Below are 26,683 nucleotides of genomic sequence, written 5' to 3' on the forward strand. Positions count from 1 at the left end.
GGCTTTCCACTGGGCCAACTGCTGACAGCGCCTGGGAGCTCCAGACATCACTGGACACCCTCTTCTTCAACGTAGGTCGAAGGGAACCATCCAATCTGCAGTGGGAGATGGAAAGCAGCAATTAAAAAAACAACACCCAGGGTCAGACCCAGGTATTTAGCCACTCTTAAGAAGGAACCAGCTACTCATGTTAAAATGTAGAAGGACCCAATTATCCACAAAACCAGCACGCACTCTTCCATTGGTTTCTCCTTTCCACCAGCCCTGGTCCCCGCCTATCCGGCTGTAGATCTTCACAACGTCCCCTTCTCTCAACGAGAGCTCCCGCATGTCCCGCGCAGCGAAATTGTACCTCGCCACCGCCGTCCCTACGACCCGAGGTGTGAATACTGCAGGCAGACAAAGAAAGGAAGGATGGTTAGGAAACATTGTGGTGCTTCACATCTGCAAGACTCTTTCCTGAGCACAGCTGGACCGAGTTCAACCTGACCTCTTGCATCTGCTGTAATAGCAAGGCAGCAGAATTTCACCTTGTTCAGAGAAGCACATAGGCCTCATTTGAAATGTGTCACAGGACATTGTTAAATTCATGCCTACTGCTTTGTGGGAATGGAATAAGATTCTTGGGATTTTTTTGTGGGGGGAAACTGGCATGTGAATTAAGCCACTGATGAAGTGCTGTGCAGATCATACAGTGCTGGGGTGAGGAACCTTCTTCAGCCAGAGAGCTGCATTCCCTTGCAGACAAGCTTTCAGGGGCCACAACGCATGCATCTCACAAACTCTGAGGACCCACACAATTAAAATGCATGGTCACAGTTCAAGGGAGCATTCCTACCAGACAAAAGCAGTCAAGGAAGGGGTGAAGCAAGGATGAGGTGAGGGGGGGTGGCTCAGTGTGACGGGTGGGTCTGGTGAGAGTCCCAAGGGCCAGACAGAGAGGTTTGGAAGGCTGCATTCAGTTTCTGGGTCTGAGGTTCCCCACCCCAATATTAGGTAATTCTCTTCTTTGCAATGTGGTCCTCATTCAAAATAGTTAAACGTAATTACTGAGAAAGGAAAACTCCGCCAATTTTTATTTTTATTTTAATTGCTAATGTGCTGGAAGAGGAGTGATTTTTTACAAACATGCTTTAAAAAAATATATCCCTGCTGAAGTCGTCCTGTGCTTTAATGCATCCATTCAGCAAGCAGAGGTTGAATTGCGTTCCATGTAGGCTGAAAAGTGTAGTCTGTCTAGACAGGCTTCTAAACATGGGATCAGGAAAGGATGCAATGGATATGCCTCTGAAATGTGGCAATGAATGGGACACAGGGACAGCTTGTGTTTGGAGTCCAAGATGACACAGGATGAGTGCAAAGGCAGCAAAGGGAAACAATCCCACCAGGACATTCAATGCCCCATTGAAACAAATGGAAGACGCATCAGGGCAGGACAGAGAATGCTGGTCAGGGGTTTTTTTTTTGTTTTGTTTTTTTTTGCAAAGAGAAACATGGAGGTTTCCACAGCTATCCAGTAGGAAATTCAGCTCAGAGAGAGACTTGAGTTTTGATCCAGCACAGTCCAATATTGACACCAAGTTCTGGCTAAATGGAAGTCGGAGGTGAGCTTTGGGGGAATTACTGGGCAGGGGGGAGGTGGAAATAGCTCCCTCCCCCCCACCCGCCCAATAATTTATTGTGCATTTTCAGGGTCAGCCAATGATATTTTGCTGCCAGAAGCAAAGGACAAGAGGGTTGCCCCCTCCCATGAAATGTACAGAACACCCCCCCCCCCGGGCCAGCTGTTTAGGAGGTACAAGCCAGATCTTGTAGCACACAGAGATTTGTTCTGCAACTCCTTGCTGCTGTCTGACCACCCACAACTGCCTCACTCTGCCTAATGGTCAGGGATGACATGGGGGGGGCACAGATCCACACCATAAATTTAAACCACAACCAATATATGTTTAAAGCGCATGGCTTCCCCTGGCAAGTGTATTTTGTTAAGGGTGCATATTTTATTCATTTGTTGCATTTATTTATTGCATTATATCCCACCTGTTCCTCCATGGCTCTCTCCCCTCCTCATTAAATTCCCCCAACACCTTGCGAGGTAGTTTAAGCTGAGAGGCGGTGGCTGGCTCCAAAGTCACCTGCAGTGAATGCCACAGCCGAGTGGGAGATTTGAACCCGGGACTCTGTGAGGGGAAACTACGGTTCCCAGGATTCTTGAGTGGGGGGAGCCATGTATTGTAAATGTGCTTTGAATGCACATTAAAAGTTTGCTGTGGATCTGGCCAGGGACCGATGGGAAAGCCCTTTTCTCTTCCAGGTGACCAATGGATGAATGTCTTCTGGTGGTGATGATGGAGATGGCAACATGCTGCAATTTCTCAGGCTACCACCAGAGGCCAAGTTCCTCTCTCTTTTCATGCACATATGTATACATACAGATATCTAGATATATATATACACACTAACAAACACATATGTATATATATATACCTGACCAGAAAGGAGTGGAGGCATTCTGAGAAGTGAAGTTGTGGCCCTGAGGACTGAGAAAGGAAAAATTGTAGGAAGCACAGGCAGCTGCAGAAAGGTCAGAGAGAGAGAAACAAAGCAACGGGAGAAAGGAAGGAAGGAAGAAAAGGGTCGGAAAACACAATTAACGAGGAAAATTAACAAAGGTGGGGAGAGAAAAACACGGCACACACCCAGTAAAAGCAAACTCAGAACATGCAGAATTATTTTTTTCATTCCCGCCCCCCCCCCCAATAATGATAATAACTATGTTTTATTTTTTGGAATATCAAAACATTATCATTGGATCAGACCAAGGCTCATACAAAGAGTCTGGCTGCTGGATCAGGCCAATGGCCCATCCAGCCCAACATCCTGTTCTCACAGTGGCCATCCAGATATAGAGGCCTGTGGGAAGTCCGCAAAGCAAGACCTGAGCCCAACAGCATATCAGGAAACTCCCCTGCAGTTTCCAGAAACTGGCGTTCAGAAGCATTGCTGCCTCTGGCTGCAGAGGCAGAGCATAGCTCACCTGCCCTCACAATTTGCCCATTTTGGCCTGGAGCAAGGAAGAGGGGAGCCTGACTGCCTTTGACTGCTCTTAGGGGGCAGAGTGAGATACAAACATCCCATAGGACCCACTCCACCACAAAGTATATAGCATGTTGGAGGAGTTTGGATTTGATATCCTGCTTTATCACTGCCCTAAGGAGTCTCAAAGTGGCTAACATTCTCCTTTCCCTTCCTCCCCCACAACAAACACTCTGTGAGGTGAGTGGGGCTGAGAGACTTCAGAGAAGTGTGACTGGCCCAAGGTCACCCAGCAGCTGCATGTGGAGGAGCAGGGAAGCGAAACCAGATCACCAGATTAGGAGTCCACCTCTCTTAACTACTACACCACACTAGCCCCTGTAGGTTTTGGGGTTGCATGCAGTGCTTGTCACGCTCCAAGCAAACCCACTGAAACTGATAGGCATGATTAACTTAGGTAGGTACGGCAATTTCAATGGGTCTACTTCGAGTGGAACTTGCTTGGATGCAATCCTTGGCCTGTGCCTTGCAAGCAGAGGGTTTGCTCTACTGTTGAACTAAGGACAGAACCCATAACTTCCCTGTCCTGGGTGTTTTTTTACTCTCAAGTGATTAAGAGAAACTGATTGAAGGAAGGGATTTCAACTTCCTTTTATTACCTGGTGACCGAGTCAAGGTTCTGGAGGTAGAGCGTTCCCGGGACTTGTAAGGGTATTTCAATGTTGTATCCAGTTGTTTAAAACTCTCCTTGAGTGAATGAGCTTGATAGTATTCAACGAGTTCCTACAAGGGGATGGAAGAAATTAAAACAAAAAGCAAAACTGTAAATTTCTTGGAAGAGGGTTCTCAAAATAAACTTTAGCCACCAAGGCAGGCATACCTGGCCAAGTTCAAGGTGTTATTTTCAGTACACAGTCATACCTTGGCTCCCAAATGCCACAAACCTGGAAGTGAGTGTTCCAGTTTGCGAATGCTCTTTCGAACCTGAATGTCCACCGGGGCTTCTGCAGCTTCCAATTGGCTGCAGGAGCTTCCTTCAGCCAATCAGAAGCCGTGTTTTGGTTTCTGAACATTTTGGAAGTCGAACTGATTCCGTTCAACTTCCAAGCTATGACTTTACATTATTATACGGGCAAACCTCGGTTTTCAAACGTCTTAGCTATCGAACATTTCGGAAGCCGAACACTGAAAACCTGGAAGTGAATGCTTCCATTTTTGAACATGCATCAGAAGTTGAATGACTTCTGATGTGCGTTTCTCCATTTTTTTCAATGGACTTTGCTGCCAGCCCTTTGATCCTCGGTTTTCGAACGTTTCGGAAGTCGAATGGACTTCTGGAATGGATTATGTTCAAAAACTGAGGTTCCACTGTATTATTATATATTCATTTATACCCTGCCTTTTCCCCTGATAGGGACTGAAGGGAGGTCTACAGATGAAAACAAGAATTGCTAAAAACATAGAAAAAATAATAATTTAAAAATAATTAAACGTTGATAAAAATTAAAACTATATACATCAGTGCTTTCCAAACTGTGTGTTGCGACACATTAGTGTGTCGGCTGCAATGTGTAGGTGTATTGTGTGAATGCTCCCCACACTCCTCCCAGGGCTGGAAACGGGTTAGTTAAACCTCTGGTTTGCTAGGAAAACTGAATTACCGTTTCACGAAATGATATGTGTCTAAAAAGTGTGTCTCCAACATGAAAAGTTTGGAAACCTCTAATATACATAAATAAAATTTGTTTAAAACATAACCAGTTACTACCATAAAAATAGCATGGCACCAGCCCTTTAATCAAAAGCACTCAGTTCCCCAAAGCCTGTTGGAACAAGGTTTTCACCTGCTGGCAGAAGGACGACAAGGAGGGAGCCAGTCTGGCTTCTCCAAGGAGGGAGTTCCAGAATTTGGGAGCAGCCACCAAGATGGCTTTCTCCCGCAGCCCTACCAAGTGGACTTGTGAAAGTGGTGGTGCCAACAGAAGGGCCTTCACCAAGGATCTCAAAACTCTGGCAGGTTTGTATGAGGAAATGGTCTTTCAGATAGCTTGGGCCCAAGTCAGGTAGGGCTTTATAGGTCATAACCAGCACTTTGAATTATGCCTAGAAATGGACTGGCAGCGCTTTCACTTGAAACTCGCCACTTATTGACACCAATAAGTACTCTTTGTACTCTTTTCAAAGCCTGCTGAAAACATTTTTGTTTGGACATGTCTCCCCAGATGTTTAGAAAGTTACGAGCATTAATGTTTTTAGTCTATTTTTATTTTGACTTTTCAAAAGTATTATATTATTGTATTGTTGTCAATTCTTCTTTCTCGTTTATCTTTTTTTGTGAATAGCTCAGAGGGATTTTTTTTACAATCAACCAAGCTGTGCATAAATTTTATGAAATATGTTAAATAATAATAATAATAATAATAATAATAATAATAATAATAATTTGTTATCTCCAAACAAACCATACCAATAAGCTTTCAAATTTTTTTGCTTCGGTGATGTGAATCCAGTTGTCTTTTTCAACCACCTTAATGTGCTTCACCTCCTCATTAAACCTGCAGGGGGAGACATGGAGTCGGGTAACCAGAAAGATCACAGTCAGATTGGGGTGGTTTGGAATGCCACTGTGCCCCTACAGCAGGGGTCGGCAGCCTAAGGCCCATGGGCCACAAGCAGCCCATGGGGGTCATTTAACTGGCCCATGGGCCCCCACATCCCGCTCAGTCGGCTCCCGTGCACTACGCTAAACCAGTGTGGAGCAGAGTGAGGACTGCCTTCCGCTATGCCGGCCAGCTTCCCATTGGCTGCAGGAAGGTCCTGCAGCCAATGGGAAGCTGCGTACGGCTCCTCCGCGCTGGAAGGTGCACTGGAAATAGCATTTGCTCATGCATGCACTCCGGCCCACCGCAGCTTCTGCGGGACAGTGAACCGGCCCAAGTCACAAAAACTTTGACAACCCCTGACCTACATGAATGGTGGTGTCCTAAAAAAGGCCTATTGACCACAAGGGATGGGCAAATCTGACTCTCTCTTTTTTCAGTTTCCCAGAAATATTTAAGAAAGAAGGGATGTGTTGTTATGTGGGGTTAGTGTATGATGTAGTTTTGAAATTGGTGGTTGTGGAAGCTTCAGTCCACTACAGTCATACCTTGGTTTTCGAACATGCCTAGTTCTCAAAACATTTTGGCTCCTGAATGATCAAAACCCAGAAGTGACTGTTCCGGTTTTCGAATGCTGTTTTGGAAGCTGAACGTCCGACAGGGTTTCCTGCAGCCAATCAGAAGCTGCGCTTTGGTTTTTGAACATTTTGGGAGTCAAACGGGCTTCCAGAACAGATTCCATTCGACTTCCAAGGTACGACTGTATTTTGATTCAGAATTTGCATCCTCAAATTGTATCCAAGGTCAGACAAAAACCTGCCCCTTGATCTTGGGAACTATCATGCAAATTTTGGTTGCGTTATCAAGATGTTCAAATGCAGAGTGAGCAAAAATAGCTTACAAAATGATATAGTTTATGGGGCAGTAAAATTGGGGTTGCCAGCAAAATAATACCCAGGGCTCATCCCCCGCACAGGGCCCATACCCTAACCATGCGCCCATATGCCAGGACAGAAGCATGAGGTCCTTCTCCTTGCCCTACAGATAGATAGATAGATAGATAGATAGATAGATAGATAGATAGATAGATTCTTTATTGTCATTACACAAGTGCAACATTGCACAAGTGCAACGAAATTGGATGCCATCCCTTAAAAAACAACAAAAGCAAAACAACAACAACAACCAAACAAACCACATTCCAGCCACACCCACACCCACACCCATCAAACTCCCAGGTCACACTATCGAGTTACAGCATTCAAAAAGGCCACAGCTCTTGGATAGAAACTATTTTTCAGTCTATTTGTCCTTGACTTGATGTTTCTATATCTCCTGCCAGAAGGCAGTAGTGCAAACAGACTGTATCCCGGGTGAGATGAATCCTGCAGGATGTTGTTTGCTTTCCTAAGACAACGGGAACCGTACAGTTCTTCCAAAGATGGGAGAGGATGACCAATACAGGGGCCTTTTTTGTTGTGGCCCTGCCCAGGCAGAAACTCCTCTTTTAACAAAGTTGGTGATACAACTGCAACCATTCCTGCACCCGCTGCAAGGAACTACACCCCCATCTCAGAACAAGCCCAGTTAGATCACTTACTTAATGCTGATTGCAAAGCGCTCAGCCTCTGCCGGCCTCTCCCGGATCAGGTACGTCCCAGTAACATGCAGCTTCAGGAGATTGTCTGTCTGCTGCCTTTCCATGTTTCCTGCAAACCTGAAAAAACAAAAAACATGAAATGCTCATTTACTCATTTGTTTTTGAGAGCTGAATTTTCTAGTTTGGAACCCCTACTTTCATTTCTCCAAGTTTCTAGCCCCTGTGGCCAAGCAGTAACTTGTATGGATTTATTAGTAATTTGTATTCATGCTACATTTGCATTATTTCAGCATTTGTTTTTGTTTAGGTGGTCTGCTGTTGTTGCTTTAGTTTTCTGTACAGTGGAATCTCGGGTTGCGGAAGTAATCCGTGACGGAGGCACGTCCGCAACCCGCAGCGTTCGCATCCTGCAGCGCCACATCTGGGCAGGCGCAGCCACAATTTGGCGCTTCTGTGCATGCTGCAAAATCCAAAAGTAACCCGTTCCAGTACTTCCGGGTTTCCCACGGTCCACAACCCGAAAACACGTAACCTGAAGCGTCCGTAACATGAGGTATGACTGTACACTGTTCCAAGATACGTTTTACATATTAAGTGCTACAGAACTCATCTGAATCAAGTTATCAATAAGGTAACTTGAATAAATAGTTTTAATCAGTCCCAGCTGGCATGGCAATTGTCAGGCGACGATGGAAGTTGGGTTCCAGAAACACTTTGGCTACTCCAAGGTATACCAGACAAAAGCCATGAGCATCCACCTTTAGGTCTCCTGGTAATGCATGCCTAATTTGAACACTAGAACTCACCAAGGATAGGCAGAGTAATCCATCTCTCGCGATGGGGGCCGGCTGTTAGGAGGCTGCAGAAAGCAGAGCAGAAAAGAGTTACGCAAGCAGTGGCATCCTAAGAAGGCAAACAGTGGGTGGTTGTTTTTTTATGAATCACAGCATTATATAGTTGGAAGGGACCCCAAGAGTCATCTAGTCCAACCCCCTGGAATGCAGGAATCACAGTTAAAGAATAACTGAGAGACAGCTGTCCAGCTTCTGCTTAAAAACCTCAAATAAAGGAGAGCCCAGCACCTTTCAAGGGAGTTCATGGACCATGTACAAGTGTGTAAGTTAATGAGTTATTAGCTGTGAGGAAGATGAAATTGGCCACATTGGACAATATATTAGCAACATAACTGTGCCCTTAAGTGAACATAAGGGGCCTGCAGCTGGATCAGGCTACATGGAGCCCATCCTGTTTTCATAGTCACCATCCAGGTGCCCACAAGCAGGACCTGAACACAACACAATCTCTCACCATTTGAAAATTCCGAGCAACTGGTATTATTCAGAAGTATACTCATCATGGCCAGTAGCATGCATGCTGATTGGCTTATTTCCATGCCTCCCCCTGCCACCCCCGTATGTTTGGCTTAATGTCTCCAGACCAAGAAACACAAAACCTCTTGATTTGTTTTTTCTCAAATTATACACTGGTTTTGTCCAGTTTTCTAAATAAAGATCTATCAATACTTTTCTCCCATCTGCAGAAGTTAAGTGATTTTGCTAACATTCCTGTCTCCTTACTCTGGCATCCACTGGGCAGGGTTTGACTGACGAGCTGGGGAAATAACCAGACTTCTTCGACAATATTAGCCTTCCCTGCAAACAAAGACAAGAAAAAGAGTCATAGGGCAGAGTCACAGCAAGAGTAATAAAAAGAAATTGTTATTTAGGGGAATTGAATTTAATTCTAAATTATATACCGGAAATGTGGGAGATTACAAGGGGTCAAAAAAAATGGATGCACTGTGCCATATTAGAAGCAAAAAAATTTGTTTTGATGAATTGGAAGAGCCACAAAAGATTCCATTGGGCACATGGATTGATCATATGGACAGACTAGCTACATACAAACGAATTGCATGCCGATGCAAATTAAGAATGGATAAATATGAAGAAGTCTGGAAGGAATATTTAAGCGATAAGGCGGGCAGTGGTGGGAAGTAGGGGGAGGAGAGGTGGGGAAATATTGTTAAAAAGGTGTAGTCATAGGTATATGAGTACTCAAATCTGAAATGTTAAATTGTGTTACTAGTGTTATTGTGGTTTTTGTTGTATGTAATTTTTGTGGTTGTTGTTTGTATTGGAAAAATGATTAAATAAATTTTTAAAAAGTCATAGGGCAGAGTCATAGCGGGTCCTTTTGGCCTCAGAGAGTCATAACTTCAGTTAACATGGACCAGGAGAAGCAGGACCAGGCAGAGGCGTAGCGTGGGTTGTCAGCACCCGGGGCAAGGCAAGTAATTTGCACCCCCTAACCCGTGGATTTGCGCCCCCTAACCCTAACCCCCAGATGTTGTGCCCGGTGCGGCCGGCCCCCCCTGCACCCCCCACGCTACACCACTGGGACCAGGAGAAGGCCGCAGTGCAAGCAGGCTGTTGGGGCAAGGGCTGGGGAATTATGCTAGCCATCCAAGTTGCCCAAGAAGCCACTGTTCTGAAGCCTCCAACATAACACCCATGGGTGCACTGCCACCCATGAGGTCCCACCTCAAGGAAGAGTCATGTCAGAAATCAAGAATGCTTTCCAGCCAAGCAAAAATGCTCAAGGAGGGTGTGGCCTGGGGAGACTTATGGGGGCCATACAAAGAGGTCTGGAGGGCCAGATTAGAGCCTGAAATCCCCCACCCTGATCTAAAGCTAAGTTGCAAATCAGTTCCATTGGATGCAATGGCTGAGCTTGTGCCCCATCTTCACCTAAGATCTCCTGGATGTTTCCAGAGGGCCTCCCAGTACTCACCTCCCACCACTGTGACTCTGGGTCCCCTCGGAGGAGCTCAATAACTTCTCCCGTTTGGAATGTCAAGACGGGCTTCCCTGGGGGAGCTGGGTTGCCATGGTAGTTCTGGACTGCCACCATTTTGGGACCTGCATGTAGAGAGAAGAAAGGAGAAGCCATGCTGAAGTTGGATGCAATTAAGTCAGTGAGTGAATCAAAATGTAATCATCATCATCATCATCATCATCATCATCATCCACTCATCTGACTGGGTTGCCCCAGCCACTCTGGGGGGCTTCCAGAAAAATAAAACATCAAACATTAAAAATTTGCTATGCAAGGCTGCCTTTAGATGTCTTCTAAAAGCCAAAGTTGTTTATCTGTTGACTTTGCTGTTATATGGGGGAATCGAAGGATGATATTGCTTTGGGGCAGCCTCATTTATTTAAAGCATTTCCCCTTTTCACTATTTGGCCAATGAATAGTAAAGATTCCCAGAGCAGCCTACAGATCAATTAGAAATAAATAAATCAGTCTCTGCCCTTGAGCTTATATTCTTTTTTAAAAAACAACCCAGCCTATCCTGTTTAATCCTGCCTTTTACTCAGAAACAATGAGGACTAGACTATCACTTTAAGGGGAGAATAGAGCAGCTGCTTTGCATACAGATAGTCCCAGGTTCAATCCCTAGAAGCATCCCCAGGTAAGGCTGGAATATCTCCTGTCTGAAACCCTGGAGAGATGCTGCCAGTCAGTGTTGACAATACTGAATTAGATAGACCAACTCTTGGGGGTATAATGCTAGTATTTAATTCTACCCTTATTCAGAACAATGAGGACATGAACCTCATTTATTTTTAGTGGAAAGTCCCTAGCTTAGTGGCAGAATACTTGCTTGGCATGCAGAAGGTCCCTGGTTCAAGCTCCACGGGCATCTCCAGACAAGGCTGGGAAAGAGTCCCTTGCCTGAAACCCTGGAGAACTGCTGCTGTCAGTGTAGGCAATACTGAGCTTGATGGGCAAGTGATGTGACTCAGGGTAATGCAGACCATTCACCCATGCTCTGAGACACACACCAGGGATGCAGCTGATCTGTTCTGCAATTTACTGTTCCTCATCTCACTAAGCAGCAGGAGTATTTTGAGAAAAAAATAAAAAGCACCAGCAAGAATAATAATAAAGAGAAAATAGCAAGCTTACCCATATTCAATGAATCCTGGAGAGACAGACAGACAGACAGAAAGAGAGAGAGAGAGATTTCAAAATTGTACAGTGGTACCTCGGGTTACATACGCTTCAGGTTACATACGCTTCAGGTTACAGACTCTGCTAACCCAGAAATAGTACCTCGGGTTAAGAACTTTGCTTCAGGATGAGAACAAAAATCGTGCTCCGGCGGCATGGAGGCAGCAGGAGGCCCCATTAGCTAAAGTGGTGCTTCAGGTTAAGAACAGTTTCAGGTTAAGAACGGACCTCCGGAACGAACTAAGTACTTAACCCGAGGTACCATTGTATATGATTCTTTCTGGGCCACAAAACATCCTGCTTGCTGTAACAACAGTTCACACTCTTCCCTCCGAGAGTTAAAAAAAAAAAAGTATCGCAAAACAGGTACAAACCTTGTCAAGAAACAAAAAGTTAACTCTTGCTTAATACGGGGGGGGGGGCTTTTTCAATCTGGGAGCTCTTCCTAGGGGCTGCATGCTAGTGGTGAGTGGGGCTAAAATAAAAAGTGGGCACAGGAGGCAAAAAGGGGGGGGGCAAACAAAGTACAGGTGGACGAAATTCAGCTATGCAAAAGCCAGAGGTTTTCCCACATTTTGCCTTGCTTTATCTGTCCTCCATCAGAGCAAAGAGAAGAGGCATCAGGTAGGCTGGCACTGGGTGTGCCTGTCAGCAGAGCCAATCTGCTGCTTCTGCTGCCACACTTGGACAGAACTGCCCTCCCTGTCAACTTTCCCAGTATGTGGCAGTGACTTTGCAGGAGTGACCGACTGCTCCCGTCCCAATCTCCATTGCCCAGTGATGGCAGTGCGCAAAGGAAATGAAATAACAGGCAGTTGCAACCAACAGATAGAAACATCCTTTCCTGGAGAGAAGGCAAAAAGAAGTGATGGATCTTACCTGGTCTGCAGGTGAACCTGAAGATTTGGGTGGGTTGGGGAGAAATGAAATGAAAATTCCGATTAGCTTGAGCAGGAAGCTCCACATTTCAGTTTACACTGTGGGCTTACTTACTTTACTTACACCCCTCCCTTTTCCCAGACTAGGACTCAAGATGGCATACACAAATTAAAAGAACACAAACAGAATACGAAAAGCTAAAAGCATATGAAAGATAATTGTTAAAAAGGAATGAAACTCATTTAACAGAATACAATATAAACATCAAATATATTTAAATACAGCTAAAAACAGCACAGCACTATTTCACAGCCCTTTCCTTAAATAATAATAATTATTTATTATTATTATTATTATTATTATTATTATTATTATTATTTCCCAAAAAGCCTGAGAGAATAAAACAGTCTTCACCTGCTGGCAAGAGAACAACAAAAAGGGAGCCAATCTAACTTCTTTAAAGAGGGAGTTCCAAAGTCTGGGAGCAGTCACCAAGAAGGCCCTTCATAACCATTGCCTGGGGTGGCTGCTCTGAGGCTTTGTGGGCACCAAGAGAGGACATTACGGGTGCCATTGCACTCATGTACCACATCAGGGACTGATGAATCATTGAGGCAAACCACACGGGAGCTTTCGCATAGGAGAAACTTACTGATTTTGCAGGGGGGAATGACTTCCAAGCATTCCTTGTGAGCGCCAACTTTGCATTTTACACACTGATAACCCTGGTAGAAGGTCCCTCTGTGGAAAGAGGAGTTGGGGAGGGTTAGGAATCACAGCTGAATAATCCATGACAGGTGACCCGCTGTTAAGGTAACCGTAAAGGTAAAGGGACCAGTCGTGGCCAACTCTGGGGTTGCGGCGCTCATCTCGCTTTATTGGCCGAGGGAGCCGGCATACAGCTTCTGAGTCATGTGGCCAGCATAACTAAGCTGCTTCTGGCGAACCAGAGCAGCGCACGGAAACGCTGTTTACCTTCCCGCTGGAGCGGTACCTATTTATCTACTGGCACTCTGACGTGCTTTAGAACTGCTAGGTTGGCAGGAGCTGGGACCGAGCAAGGGGAGCTCACCCCGTCATGGGGATTCGAACCACCGACCTTCTGATCAGCAAGTCCTAGGTTCTGTGGTTTAACCCACAGCGCCACCCGCATCCCAAGCCCTCTGTTAACCTCTGTTAAAAACCTCCAGTTAGGAAGAGTTTACCACTTTCCAAGGGAGTCTCGTCCACTGTTGAATGGCTCTTATCATCAGAAGGTCCTTCTTTAGGTTTAGATTGAATCCCCCTTCTTGTAACTTCCCCCACCATCAGCAGAGTCACAGGACCAGATACTTCTCATGTACAAGCTACCCCACACCAAACCAATTTACCTGCATTCGTTTTAGGTGTTTCCCCTTCTCCAAGGATAGAGCAGAGAAAGATGCCTTATACAAAGTCAGACTATTGGTATTGCTCAGTACTGTCTACTCTGACTGGCAGAGGCTCTCCAGGATTTCAGGCAGGGCTATTTCTCAGCCTTACCTGGAGTTGCCATTGGAGAATGAACCTGGGTTCTACTGGATGCAAAACCACCATGCATCCTTTCCCTCAAAATAAAATACGATTCCAGTCTTAAATGGAGTCAGGCCATATTAAGTCTATTTAACTCAGTACTGCAGGATTTTAGGTAGGGGACAATCTTAGCCCTACCTGGAGATGTTTCTGGGAACTGAACCTGGGAACTTCTGCATGCAAAGCAGCTGCTCTGCCACTCAGCTGTGGCCCATCCCCAAGTCATTTGGTCACTGCCATTGTTGAACCACTGGGAGTCTGCAAGCCTAGCCTCTCTGTTGCAAATCATCCAGAGATCTGCCAGCAGATGCCAAACCACCTCCCGCCCACCACTGGTCTGGATAGACACTTTCCAGCAGAAGAGTCCCTTTTCACCTGAGAAACATCTTGCATGCTTTACAATTTGTCGTCTTGTCAAAGGTGTACATCTGGAAATTGTGGTTGTTTGCCATGGCTTTTTCCGGCTTGATGTTCGACCTGATTCAAAGGGAAAACAAAAACAGCTGATTTTTATTTTTAGTTCTCAGGACTATCCAGATCAGCTTCAATAACACTGCATGCTTTCCCAACTTATTCAGGAAGCTTCTGTGGGCACCCTGGGGATCACGAACCCAAAGTTCCCCGATAAACTCACCATTTCAATTATTTTGTTTTAATTTCTAAATTAAAAATTTATTTATTTTAGTTGCATTTATTCCTCTCCTTTTCTTCAATAAGCTCAAGGAAGTGCACACAGTGGTGTACAAGGTTTGAATCATAGAATCATAGAGTTGGAAGAGACCACAAGGGCCATCGAGTCCAACCCCCTGCCAAGCAGGAAACACCATCAGAGCACTCCTGACATATGGTTGTCAAGCCTCTGCTTAAAGACCTCCAAAGAAGGAGACTCCACCACGCTCCTTGGCAGCAAATTCCACTGTCAAACAGCTCTTACTGCCAGGAAGTTCTTCCTAATGTTTAGGTGGAATCTTCTTTCTTGTAGTTTGAAACCATTGCTCCGTGTCCGCTTCTCTGGAGCAGCAGAAAACAACCTTTCTCCCTCCTCTATGTGACATCCTTTTATATATTTGAACATGGCTATCATATCACCCCTTAACCTCCTCTTCTCCAGGCTAAACATGCCCAGCTCCCTTAGCCATTCCTCATAAGGCATCGTTTCCAGGCCTTTGACCATTTTGGTTGCCCTCCTCTGGACACGTTCCAGTTTGTCAGTGTCCTTCTTGAACTGTGGTGCCCAGAACTGGACACAGTACTCCAGGTGAGGTTCTTTCCCTCCTCATTTAATCCCCACAAGAACAACTCTGTGAGGTAGGTTAGGCTGAGAGGCAGTGATTGGCCCAAGATGAGCTTAATGGCCAAGTGAGGATTTGACCCCTAGTCTCTCCCAGGTCCTAGACTTCACCTTCTAACAACAATTCAAATGACAAATCCCATAGAAACATTGGACAGGGAGATCCTGGGACATGCGCTCTGGGGTTGCAGGACCGAAAGACTGGTAGCACCCACTTTTAAAACCCTTCTCTTAAAACTATATAGAACAGGAAATAAAACTATGTAATGTCAAAGTGCCTCAATGTTGCCTATTGTCGGGTCTTTTACTGGCTCTGGGTTTTTGCAGGTGTTTCCTTTGATATGTGCCAACATGGCGGCTGTCAACCCTCTTCTTCTTTTAAGTGCCCCAATACTCACATGGCCATTTCGAACTGCTCCATCCACTTCCTTTTCATGTCTTCTGTCTTGCAGAAGAACTGGAAGCCCTGCTTGCCTTGGAGGTGAGTGAGGTAGAAACCGTACGACCACTACCAAGGGAAACAAGAGAGAGCAGTGGATGCTAAAGCAATCAAAATGGTTCCTCCCAATGAAGTCTGCTCCAATCAGGGCAAATGGGGAGTGCTGTCCCGCCAAACTCAGCCTGCCCTCAGCCAGCCCCCATCTGCCCTCCTTCCTTCCTTACAAATTGTCCCTTATTGACGTGTTACAGCGATAAGATAAAAATTGAATTTGAATGTGTGGACGCAGCTTACCATTTTTCCATGCAACTGAGAAGCATGAGAGGGGAAAGCAGAGACACAGTTTGTTAAAAAGAGGCTCCAGGGTCCAGCTCACCCATGTTTTAAAGAGCGAGATTGGCTTCCAGGAGCAGGGAAGACTCAATCTCCTGCCAACCAAGCCCTGCACCCCAAAATATAGATGATCAAGAGGCAAGGAACTAGGATGGGCACATACCCACATCATAAGTCCTCCATTGGCCTCATTTTGGCATCATTTGAGGGAATTTTTACATTCTTAGATCTGATCAAAAATATGGAGGAGCGTTCTGCCCCAAATGGTTACTAAACCCAGCCCACCTGCCAAAACTAACCATTTCAGGACCCTACTAGGTAAAGAAGCTCTTTCCATGATGTCATCACCAGATCACCAGGGGATTCCAGTCATGGGGTCTTTTCAATGCTTCCCCGCCCCTTTTTATAGGATGCCCTCACTGGCAAAATGTGCTTGATTCCCTTGCTATTGGCTTTCAGAGGGATTTTAAAATATTCATTTTCAACCAGGTCTTTGGTAGTTGAAAAGACTGTTCCTGACAACCCTAAAATAATCAGGGTAATATGATTGCTTTTAGAGGTTTGTAAACATTTCATAAATGTTTTAATTTTATTTTTTAATTGTATTGTTTTAACATTTTGGTGTTTGTCACCCTGGGCTCTTCTGGAAGGACAGAATAGGAATGTAAATGCTAATAATATGGGTTTGGGGGTCAGTTTGGATGATGCCCGGAGTCCCTACCAATTCCTGTACCCAGTGAGGATTAGAATTCAGTAGAGGAGTTTGCAGAACTAGGGAGAGAAGTTTCTTTGTAAGACAATGACCTTAGCTGGCCACCCGTCCTCATCTGAGGGTCCTCATCTGCACCCCAAAGGAGGAGCCTGTTGGTTGCAAAAGCCCCAACTAAGTGATGGTGCCCCTCTGGCTAAGGTGTGGGTCTCTCCTTCACCACCCACTCCTTGTTGTTAGGTAAGCGAACAAGAGCCAGAGTGGGCTGTGGGAGCTGAGCTGAAAGCAGGCTGGAGGCTGGATACACAGAGACCTGCTTGCTCTGTGCTGGAGCCAAAGCTGTGACTAATGGAAAAGCACTAATGTGAGCCCCTCCATCCTATGCTCAGGTTGTACAGATGTGTAAATGAAACCATATATCCCAAGGGCAACCGCAGTCTCAGCTAACTCTCATTGCAAGGAAACATAACCTGGGTAAGTGCCTGGAACCCCTGGGGTCTCTCACCACTTAAAAGATTGGGATGGTGAGTAATCATCATCATCAATAATAACAACAACCTTCTTTATATCTTTATTGTTCATCGGGTCATCCGTCATCTTGTAGCAGAACAGCTCGATGATATCCTTCTGCTCATAGTTGTAGCCTTTTCGTTTGCAGACGATCACCACTTTGTCAAATAAAAACAAGTACCTGCCCCCACACCAAAGAAAAGATACAAAGCCAAGGCTTGAAAAACACATTTTTCAACAGCATTAAAGTAATTTTGAGTGTCACTCTCTTCCCATCCCTTCCAAGGTAGCCCGGGAACGTTACATCCACATCATCCATTTAAAGCATATTTATGCCACTTTTCACAGCTATGAACTCAGGGAAGTGTAGTTTACACTTATTGCACTACAATTCCCAGCATCCTTAGCAAACCAGAGTTCCCAGCCTTATTTGGTGAGCAGAAGCCACCTGCTTGTTCTGCCCTTCTCTCGCTTGCTCACCTATCCTGCTTCGTATGGTTCACTATTGAGCGGACCTTCAGTTCACCGTCTATTTTGGGCCTCCCATATTCTTCCAGTTTCACTGGCTGTGGGGTAACACAGGAAAAGTGTTGAGAGAGGGGAAAAACCAAAACCAAATAATAATAATAATAATAATAATAATAATAATAATAATAATAATAAATTACTTATACCTCACCCATCTGGCCAGGCCTCCCCAGCCACTCTGGGCGGCTCCCAACAGAATATTAAAAACACAGTAAAGCATCAAACATTTAAAACTTCCCTAAACAGGGCTGCCTTCAGATGTCTTCTAAAAGTCAGGTAGTTGATTATCTCCTTGACATCTGATGGGAGGGCATTCGATAGGGCGGGCACCACCCCCAAGAAGGCCCTCTGCCTGGTTCCCTGTAACCTCACTTCTTGCAGTGAGGGAACCGCCAGAAGGCCCTCGGAGCTGGACCTCACTGTACGGGCTGGATGATGGGGGTGGAGACGCTCCTTCAGATATACCAGGCTGAGGCCGTTTAGGGCTCTAAAGGTCAGCACCAACACTTTGAATTGTGCTCGGAAACAATAACTATCAAAATACCCAGGAGCAGCCTCAGATCTTGACTTCAAATCTTGCTTAAGAGGGAATCCTGGTTAAAGCTAGCAGGAGAAAGAAAACGGGGTCAGATAAGCTCCTGATCTGCTGTTTATAAATCCCATGGCTCCCAACCTTCTGTGGTGTGTGATCTGTTATTAAAGCTGCTGCTCTTTGCTTTTAGCTGCTGTTGGTTCTGCTTCTTTTTGTTCTGTTTATAGGTTGTGTTTTTATGTTGGAAAGGGCTGCAGCTTTGTGGAAAGCCTACCTTGCAAGGAGAAGGTTTCCAGAGAGGCCTGGGAATGTCAAGGCACTGGGCAGTCAATATAGACAATATTTTGCTAGGTGGGTTGAGGGTCTGACTAATAGAAGGCAGCTTCCTATGTTCCTGGGAAGGGTCACAGCTCAGTGGAAGAGCAACTACTTTACATGCAGAAGGTCCAAAGTGCAATCCCCAGGTGCACCTCCAGGTAGGGTTAGGAATGCCCCTTCCTGAAACCCTGGAGAGCCATTGCTGCCAGTCAGTGTGCGCAACACTGAGCTAGAGGGACCAAGAGTCTGACTCAGCATAAGGCAGCTGCTTCCTTCGTCCCTATTTAATCCATCCCTCTATTCAGAACTATGAGGACTCCTTCAATTTATTTTTTAGGGGAACAGCATTCAGAAGGTCGCCAGAATTTTATCTCACCAAGTTTTCTATGGAACTCTGAAATTCACTTATTTTCTTTAACGTCTCCTTGTCCCGCTTGACTTCGTTTATATACATGGCCAGGTCCTGAAAAAATGAAACACACACACACACCACACACACACACACACACACAGCTGGCTGTAACATTGTGATCTGGCAGAATCAGCTGAGAGCCGTCAACACAATAAGAAACACTGGTGGACAGGCACGCATACACTGGCTTTGGGACTGCCCCGTTCATATATTTTTCAAAAGATCAGTTCAGAGAAGGTCTATTCCAAGACACAGTGCCTAGAAGATGCCACCCCCCCAGAATCCATTGCAATGCTGCAGGGATGGCCACAGGTGGGGGCAAAGGCTGCATTGTTTTCTATTTTGTATGCAACACTGATTCCAATCAGTTGCAGTGCATCTTCCTATTCACCTCACTGCCTGCTGTAGCAAAATTATGTAACTTATACCATTTGCACGATTGATTGATTGATTGATTGATTGATTGATTATTTAGTTATTTAACACATCATAGAACTGTTGTTGTTTTTTTTAAAAAAATCATCCGGTTTACAAAAAGATGAAATAAATTATCAAGAAAAAAATAATAATTTAAAACTTTCAAAAAGTTAAAATAGCAACAGATTGAAAACAGATTAAAACTCACACAAACTTCCTAAACATCTGGGTATGTTTGTCTATGAGCAAAAATGTTTTCAGCGGGTACCCGAAAGAGTACAGGCAAAAGCACCTGCCTGGTGTCACTAAGCAGGGAGTTCCAAAGTGTAGGTGCTGCTGCACTAAAAGCTCAATTTCTTACAAATTGGGGATGGGTATTACATGGTCCCTATAAAAGGGCCAGTTCTGATCAAAGCAGCCAAGTGGGTACACAGAAGGTAAGGTGCTCTTAGAGGTGAACTGGACCCAAGTTGTCATGGGCTTCATATACTAATTACTTAAGTTATGTCATCATTACATTACTGCACCCCACGGATTTCAGTGGCATAGGAAGAGCAATGAATGGTGTCCAGTGCTAATCCTGCTCAGAGTAGACTCATTGACATTTAGGGGCATGGTGAACTTCATTTAAAGCAACCCAATGGGGGGGGGACGTAATCAATTATGTATCTTGTGAACTGAAAGTAGCAAGAACAGCAAATGCTGATTATATTTGATGGATTGCTCTCTGTTCTAGACATGGGATGAATAAGCAAACGTCAGCAATTGCTGCTCCCATTTCCATAGGAATTCTTAGTCACAGGGTCCTCTTGAATGGAGCTGTGGTACAGTTCAAAATTGATGAAATTTGTGCGGTGGTTAAAGGGCTGGGACTAGGAGTCAGGACACACCAGGGTTCAAACCCCGCACTCAGACTGAGAGGTGCTCACAGGGTGATCTTGCACCAATCACTGTTTCACTTTCTCTCTTTCAGCCCAGTCTACCTTACAGGGTTGTTTGTGAGGGAAGAACGGGGGGGACGGGACGGGACATAGTGCTGGCTTGAGCAACTTGGATAAAAAGTGACACACAATAAATGTAAAATAATAATAATAATTTTTAAAAATCCAGTCCCCAAAATGCGCACACTGCAACAGGGGCTGCTTTGCATTTTACATGGCATCGCCAAAATTTCATGCAGAAAACACATGCAGCACGGTGGTGTCTCTCACCACACTTGCATGTGAGCTTGCCCACTGGCAGCTTGTGATGACCTGCGTAGAATGTTCAGGGGTGTTTTAAGGTTTGCCATTGTGAGAACCAATCGCTGAACAGAAGGGAGCCCCTCATTACGGTGCTGCAAATCCCCTGGTGGGCAGGAGAGGGCGGCAGATGGTGTAAGGCTGAGGAAGGAGAGCAGCACATTTGTTTTCTGTACCGGTGTGTGTGTGTGTGTGCGCACCACTAGAAATAAATTAAACAGGCACACTTGTGAGCCCGAGCACTCATGCAGAGAACAGTCTGCCCGTTGAGTCCCTGTGCAAACTCTGACAGCCTCTAATCCAGGCTTCCTCAACCTCGGCCCTCCAGATGTTTTTGGCCTACTTCTCCTATGATCCCTAGCTAGCAGGACCCGTGGTCAGGGATGATTGTAGTCTCAAGAGGGCCGAGGTTGAGAAAGCCTGATCTAATTTTTGCCTCTCCCCTGCAGTGCATACATATTTGAGGGCGGAGTCCTTAGTGATTATTTTTGTCCCAAGGGGAAGAAAAAGAGGAAGAACCTGCCTTCACAGGACGCTGCCGCATATTGTCAGTGCTCTGGGATAACCTTCCCCCAAAATAAGCATCTCATGCAGAGACACTGGGAAGAAATGTAGGCAGCTTTTGCTCTAAGACTGTAATGAAGCCTTCAACAACTTGTCCTTCTCCACATGTTTTGGATGACAACTCCCATCAGCCAGTCAGGGATGGTGGGAATTGCTGTCTGCACAATCTGGAGGGCACCATGTTGGCAGCCTCTGCCCTACTGTATCTTTAGAATGTGCCCATGGGGGGGGTGTGCACGCGCATACCACTTCTTTTCATAGTCTCCCACCTCCTCCATTCCCCCCCCCAAACACACTTTCTGCCCTGTCAGTTCAGATTAAGTCAGAGGGATGGAGACTTTTCCAAGACAAGCCCTGGGGGTGCTGACCTTCCACAGCTTCCCCAACATAAGGAAGATTAATCCCTGGCTGAAGTGACAGTGCTTGTTAAGGGTCACACAGTCCCAGGGTTTCAAACACTGAGTGGCAGCAACAGTTAGCAAGGCAAACAACACCCAAAGCGTAATGGAGTGAGCCAAGAGTTGCCTGTGGCCACCATCTCCTTGCATTCCAGGAAGTGGCCTATTTCAGGAGGGTTCAGGAATCCAGGGAGAGCTTTCAAACCATGTTTCGAGGGACCTCAGGGGCTCTTCAGGGGTCAATCAAAGGTTCAGAATGTCAGGGAGATACGTCCCCGAAGGTAGTTTGTCCAGGGCCTCATGACTTCACCATGTGCAGCCTTAGGAGCCTCCCTTCATATCAGGGGATGCCACCTCCAAGGAGAGCCAGCAATATCCTGCCCTCCTTACCCATTAGACACCTATGGAAGACCTTTATTTCAAGAGGCTTTTAAATGTTTCATAGTATCACAGAATCCTAGAGTTGGAAGGCCCCCAAAGGATCCTCTAGTCCAACCCCATTCCAAAGAAGAATCACAAAAGAATTGATTGCTTTTAGGGATTTCATGGACCACTGCATTTAAAGTGACATATTTTGCTGTGGCTTTTTTTAGAATTTCGAGTACTCATTGGAATCCATTGGCAGACGTTCAGTAGTCTTCAGTGTCTTTGTTGGAAATGTTTAATATTATCTTACTGTGGTTTAGATATTTGAACTGGTTGGGATCATTGGACAGGCTTTAATGATTGATGTCTTAATTGACCACGAAGAGAAAAATGTTGCAATATCTACTGTATTATCAAAAGGAGTTATTCCTTTCGACTGGAGCATGGTGCTTTGAAAGGAATTACTGTAGCATTTAGACTGTTGCTGTGATGGTTTTTCAACTTGCATTGTTTCCTGTTTTGCTTTGAGCTGCTTCAGTGTGGAAACTCAGCAGAGAAAACCATAAGTTGATGCAGAGGTGAACAGAACTTCAGCTTGGAAAAGAGAAACATATATGATTGACAGATTAAGTTGATAGATCAGACTTTGGGACCGTGAACTTTGGAGCATGAAAGCCTTGCAGCTGGGTCCATCTGGTCCAACCTCCTGTCCTCACAGTGGCCAACCAGATGCCCCAGTGGGAAAAGGCCCACAAGCAGGACCTGAGCACAAGAGCCCCCTCCCCTCCTGTGATTCCAGCACCTGGCATTCAGAGTCCCACTGCCTCCAAGAACGGAGGTCAAACACAGCCATTGTGACCCTCCATGGATTTGCCTATAAGAATATCTGGAACTTTGGAAGATTAGGAACAAGTGTGGCCTTGAAACAACACAAGGACGCCCAGCCCAATACCTGGTTTAAAAAAATGGGGCTCCTACCTGCATTGCTTCCAAGGCTTCCTTGAGCTGCTGCTTTTCTGGCCGATCCGATGAATGGCTGAGAAGCTCCTGAAAGGAAACTGCAGCATGTCAGAGGCATGTTGATGCCTTGCTCCATCCCTCAGTGTGAACCTCACATTGGAAGCCAGCATCAGTGGCAAACTTTCTGCAGCTACAGAATCACCGGCAGCAGGGAAGTGAGGGTGTGTGTGTGATGACTCCACCTCCACTGTGTATTGCTGCGAACCAGAAGCCTGTTACAATCATCCAGCAAGTAACCCATGAGGGGTGTGTTGTGGCAGCTCAGCGAACCCAGAGCTAACAGAAGGAATTTCATGCATCAGCAAATTATTTGCGGGTTTCTTTCCCCATCAGCTAATTGACCCTCCTTGGAAAACAATGAGGATCAACAAGCCCATGCTTCACAAAGGCTCCGTTGCATGGAGACGCTGGTGCAATTATTAACATTTAAAAAGATGAGCGAAAGAGGGTGGAGGGAAATAAATGTGGGGAGGGGAGCTATGCATCCTTTCCTGGAAAAGGTGTGTAGCAGCAGCGTAGCTCTTAATTGTGTCAGACTAGGAACTGGGAGATCAAGGTTCAGTTCCCACTTTGCCACGTGAAGCTCACTGGGTGACCTTAGCCTACTTGCTGCCTCTTGGCCTAACCTACCTCACAGGGTTGTTGTGGGGAATTAATCGAGAAGTGGGAGGAACCATGTAAGCTACCTTGAGCTCCTTGGAGAAATAGGTGGAATAGAAATGCAGTAAATAAGAATGGATTATAGAGATTGATGAGAGAAAGGGGACTGGGGTTTCAGTGCAGTCCCAGGCTAAGCCCCAGAATCTATCTTCAACAGTCCCCCGTGGATTTGCAGGGGGGGTTCCCTCCTGCTGACAATCTTGCAAGTCCACATACCATATTTTTCGCTCTATAAGACACACCTAGTTTTTAGAGGAGGAAAACAAGAAACAAGAAAGCAACGCAAAGCCTTTTGAGCCAAGAGGCAGGAGTGCTCCGGCTGCACTCAAGACGCTCTGCATAGCTATTCCTGAAGCCAGGAGAGCAAGAGGGATTGGTGCGCACCCTAAGCCTCCTGAGCACAGCCTGCATTCAATCCATAACACACACATTTCCCCTTACTTTTTAGGAGAGTGTTTTTTAGGAGAGTGTTTTTAGGAGAGTGTGTTTTATAGAGCAGAAAATACAGTAGCTTGTATTCTTCCTTATTGCGGAACAGAATCTGCTTGAACACGAAATACCCAGGCCCTGACTGATCAGGCTCCACGTTTGCACAAGAGGTATTGCTCTTGATCAAACAAGTGCCAACACAAGCCTCCACAGGCCTACCCTGCAGGGACAACTGGGGGCTGAGCATGCTGTGCAAGGGGATGCTGAGGGGCGGGGCTTACCTGCCCACCTTGCCTACACATAGACACAGCTTCTGCATATTCAGGTAAGTGCCTCAACTCACCTTATGGGAGTTGTTGAGCTTCGCACAAGCGAGCTAGTATAACGGACTGTAGCTTGTGTGCACTGGGGACATCTTTCTCCAGGCTAACTCTGCACACACTGCTGCTCTCCTTCTGCCAACTTCAAACTCCTGTCTAACTTTCAGACTTCGTCAAACCTGCCCCTCAGGCTGGATATTGAACCAAGAGTGAGGTGGCAGCAGGGAGAGGAGAGGAGAGGAGAGGAGCGTTGCAGCTAAAGGCCACTCCGGAGAGGGCATCTGATGTGACCTATGCTGTCAGGCTGATCACATCACATCTGCCAACATGGCACAGATCAAAACTGGGAGATGCTTGCATCACTCCTTTCCACAAGCTGAGGGCCCCAACCTTATTTCATCCAAAAGACTACCTGCCACAGGACGAAGAATACTCCATTTGCTTAGCCAGGGCTGTTTCAGAAAACAAAGGGCAGCAAATTTGTGCTGCCCATTGACCTGACAACTGATGGAAACTGAAACAAGTTAGTGACCTTTTCGGTCTAAATGTTATTTATTGTAGTTTTGCTTAATTGCTTTGACATCAATGAGTTTTAATTTTCTATTTGAATTTGATAACGGGCTGTAAGCTGCCCTGAAGGGAACTGTAGATGTGGTAGAAGTTGCAACATCCATCAACTTGAGCCCTGTAATTAAAGGTGTGGAATAACACCTGGAGTCCTGGGTTCAGATAAGGGATATCTGGCTCTGAATCCCTGGGAAAAAGCAAGACCTGCAACAAGGTGTTTCAAGCATGGGTGTGTTTCCCTTCTCTTAAGAGATTTTAGCCAGCTATACTCTTTTCTGCAATACTCCTTTCCATTCCTCAATCAAATATCAATGCACACATCAATCAAATATGCTCTTCTATAGTTTCTACTGAAAGCCAGTGTGGTGCAGTGGTTAGTGTCAGAGTAGGACCTGGGAGACCCGGGTTCAAATCCCCCACTCTGCCATTAAGCACACTGAATGTAATGTTGGGTTCAGTTATTGTCTCTAAGCCTAACTTATCTCTCAGGGCTATTGTAGGCATAAAATGAAGAGGAGGAGAATTATTTACACTACCCTGATATTGTTGGAAGAAATGGGGGGTGGGTAGAAATGTAATAATAATTGTGACAATAATGATAATAATATTCATAAGAAACGTTTAGCATTTTTTTCTTGATTTGCTTTATATACTTTAATTTCCCTCCCCCTCCCCAAAACATACTGTAGCTGGAGGAATTTCTGCCCCTATCAGAATAGAGGTGAACCCACTTACTTTTAATAAGAGGTGATACTTCAAAACTCTTTGCATTGGAACCACCAACAAGTCTTGCAGTTTAAACTTCCCATCCTGAACTTTCAGCGTACATTCCTGAAAGAGGGGGGAGAAAAGTGAGAATGCTTTAAAAAAGAAAAAAAGGAAATATTTGTTTACAAAAGACTATCACTTCATGCTACCGTTAAGAAATTAACTAGTTTCAATTGCTCTGGCTGTGGAAATCCAATTTGCATCTAAAAAACAGTGCCTTAACTATCAGGGATCAAAGCTCTTCTTTCATTGATGGCCATTAACATGGAAGGCTTCGGAAAAAGAATAAGGCTGTCAGTGGTGACTAGCTATGATGGCTATGCTATACCTCTACTTTCTGAGGCCCAGTATACCTAAAGGAGCATCTCCACCAGCATCGTTCAGCCTGGACACTGAGGTCCAGCTCCGAGGGCCTTCTGGTGATTCCCTCACTGCAAGAAGTAAGGTTATAGGGAACCAGGCAAGAGGGCCTTCTTGGTAGTAGCACCTGCCGTGTGGAATGCCCTCCCATCAGATGTCAAGGAAATAAACAACTATCTGACTTTTAGAAGACATCTGAAGGCAGCCCTGATTAGGGAAGTTTTTGATGTTTGATGTTTTATCACTTTATTATTATTGTTATTATTAATATTCTGTTGGGAGCTACCCAGAGTGGCTGGGGAAACCCAGCAACATGGGTGGGGTATAAATACTGCTTGCAGGTTTCCCATAATGGGTATCTGGTTGGTCACTGTGAGAATTAGACTAGTTGGGCCACCTTTGGCCTGACCCTCTTCTTACGCTTTTTCTAGCTTTCTACTTGGAGAGATCTCCAACAACTGGTATTCAGAAGCACGTTGTCTGCAACAATGGAGGGAGAACACAGCTGTTGTGGCTAGTAAGCCAATGATGGCAATGAATTCATCTAATCCCCTTTCAAAGGCTGGCCACCCACTTGCTGACCTCTCCCTGCACCCACCAAAAGCGCTCAGCACAGTCACCTCGATTTTCTGCTGAACATCTTCCCGGTTGGCCATGAGGTGGTTCAGCGTGGTCTGTGCATATTCCATGTGGCTGCAGTACTCGCCGTATATCAAGAGCCTACAAGGAAGAAGAAGGGGAAAGGATTTGACCACTGCTTTGACTCTCTGCTTGGCCTACTTTGGCATGGCACACAGTCCAACCCTAGTTAACGTTGG

The 26,683-nt window shown here is 45.5% G+C and overlaps 1 protein-coding gene across 3 annotated transcripts in view; it reads right to left on the reverse strand.

Moving 5' to 3' along the window:
* Nucleotides 1-26,683, reverse strand: part of VAV2 (vav guanine nucleotide exchange factor 2) — a 148,535-nt gene continuing 121,852 nt past the window's right edge. The window contains exons 9-28 of one of the 3 annotated variants that reach the window (XM_081897796.1): nt 26,486-26,585; nt 25,473-25,568; nt 22,720-22,788; nt 18,720-18,806; nt 17,446-17,531; nt 17,014-17,146; nt 15,373-15,482; nt 14,059-14,160; nt 12,785-12,873; nt 12,133-12,149; nt 11,209-11,224; nt 10,030-10,157; nt 8,814-8,888; nt 8,043-8,095; nt 7,237-7,353; nt 5,504-5,591; nt 3,696-3,819; nt 2,488-2,574; nt 235-389; nt 1-95 (exon numbers count right to left, since the gene is read on the reverse strand). In XM_081897796.1, coding sequence (XP_081753922.1) covers nt 48-95; nt 235-389; nt 2,488-2,574; nt 3,696-3,819; nt 5,504-5,591; nt 7,237-7,353; nt 8,043-8,095; nt 8,814-8,888; nt 10,030-10,157; nt 11,209-11,224; nt 12,133-12,149; nt 12,785-12,873; nt 14,059-14,160; nt 15,373-15,482; nt 17,014-17,146; nt 17,446-17,531; nt 18,720-18,806; nt 22,720-22,788; nt 25,473-25,568; nt 26,486-26,585 — 1,780 coding nt within the window. In that variant the 3' untranslated portion in view covers nt 1-47. The remainder of the gene's footprint in view (nt 96-234; nt 390-2,487; nt 2,575-3,695; nt 3,820-5,503; nt 5,592-7,236; nt 7,354-8,042; nt 8,096-8,813; nt 8,889-10,029; nt 10,158-11,208; nt 11,225-12,132; nt 12,150-12,784; nt 12,874-14,058; nt 14,161-15,372; nt 15,483-17,013; nt 17,147-17,445; nt 17,532-18,719; nt 18,807-22,719; nt 22,789-25,472; nt 25,569-26,485; nt 26,586-26,683) is intronic. The other 2 variants (XM_081897798.1, XM_081897797.1) reach the window with 2 other exon arrangements.

This window comes from Podarcis melisellensis, assembly GCF_964234715.1.
Source record: "Podarcis melisellensis genome assembly, chromosome: Z".
In the NCBI taxonomy this organism is placed as follows: domain Eukaryota; kingdom Metazoa; phylum Chordata; class Lepidosauria; order Squamata; family Lacertidae; genus Podarcis; species Podarcis melisellensis.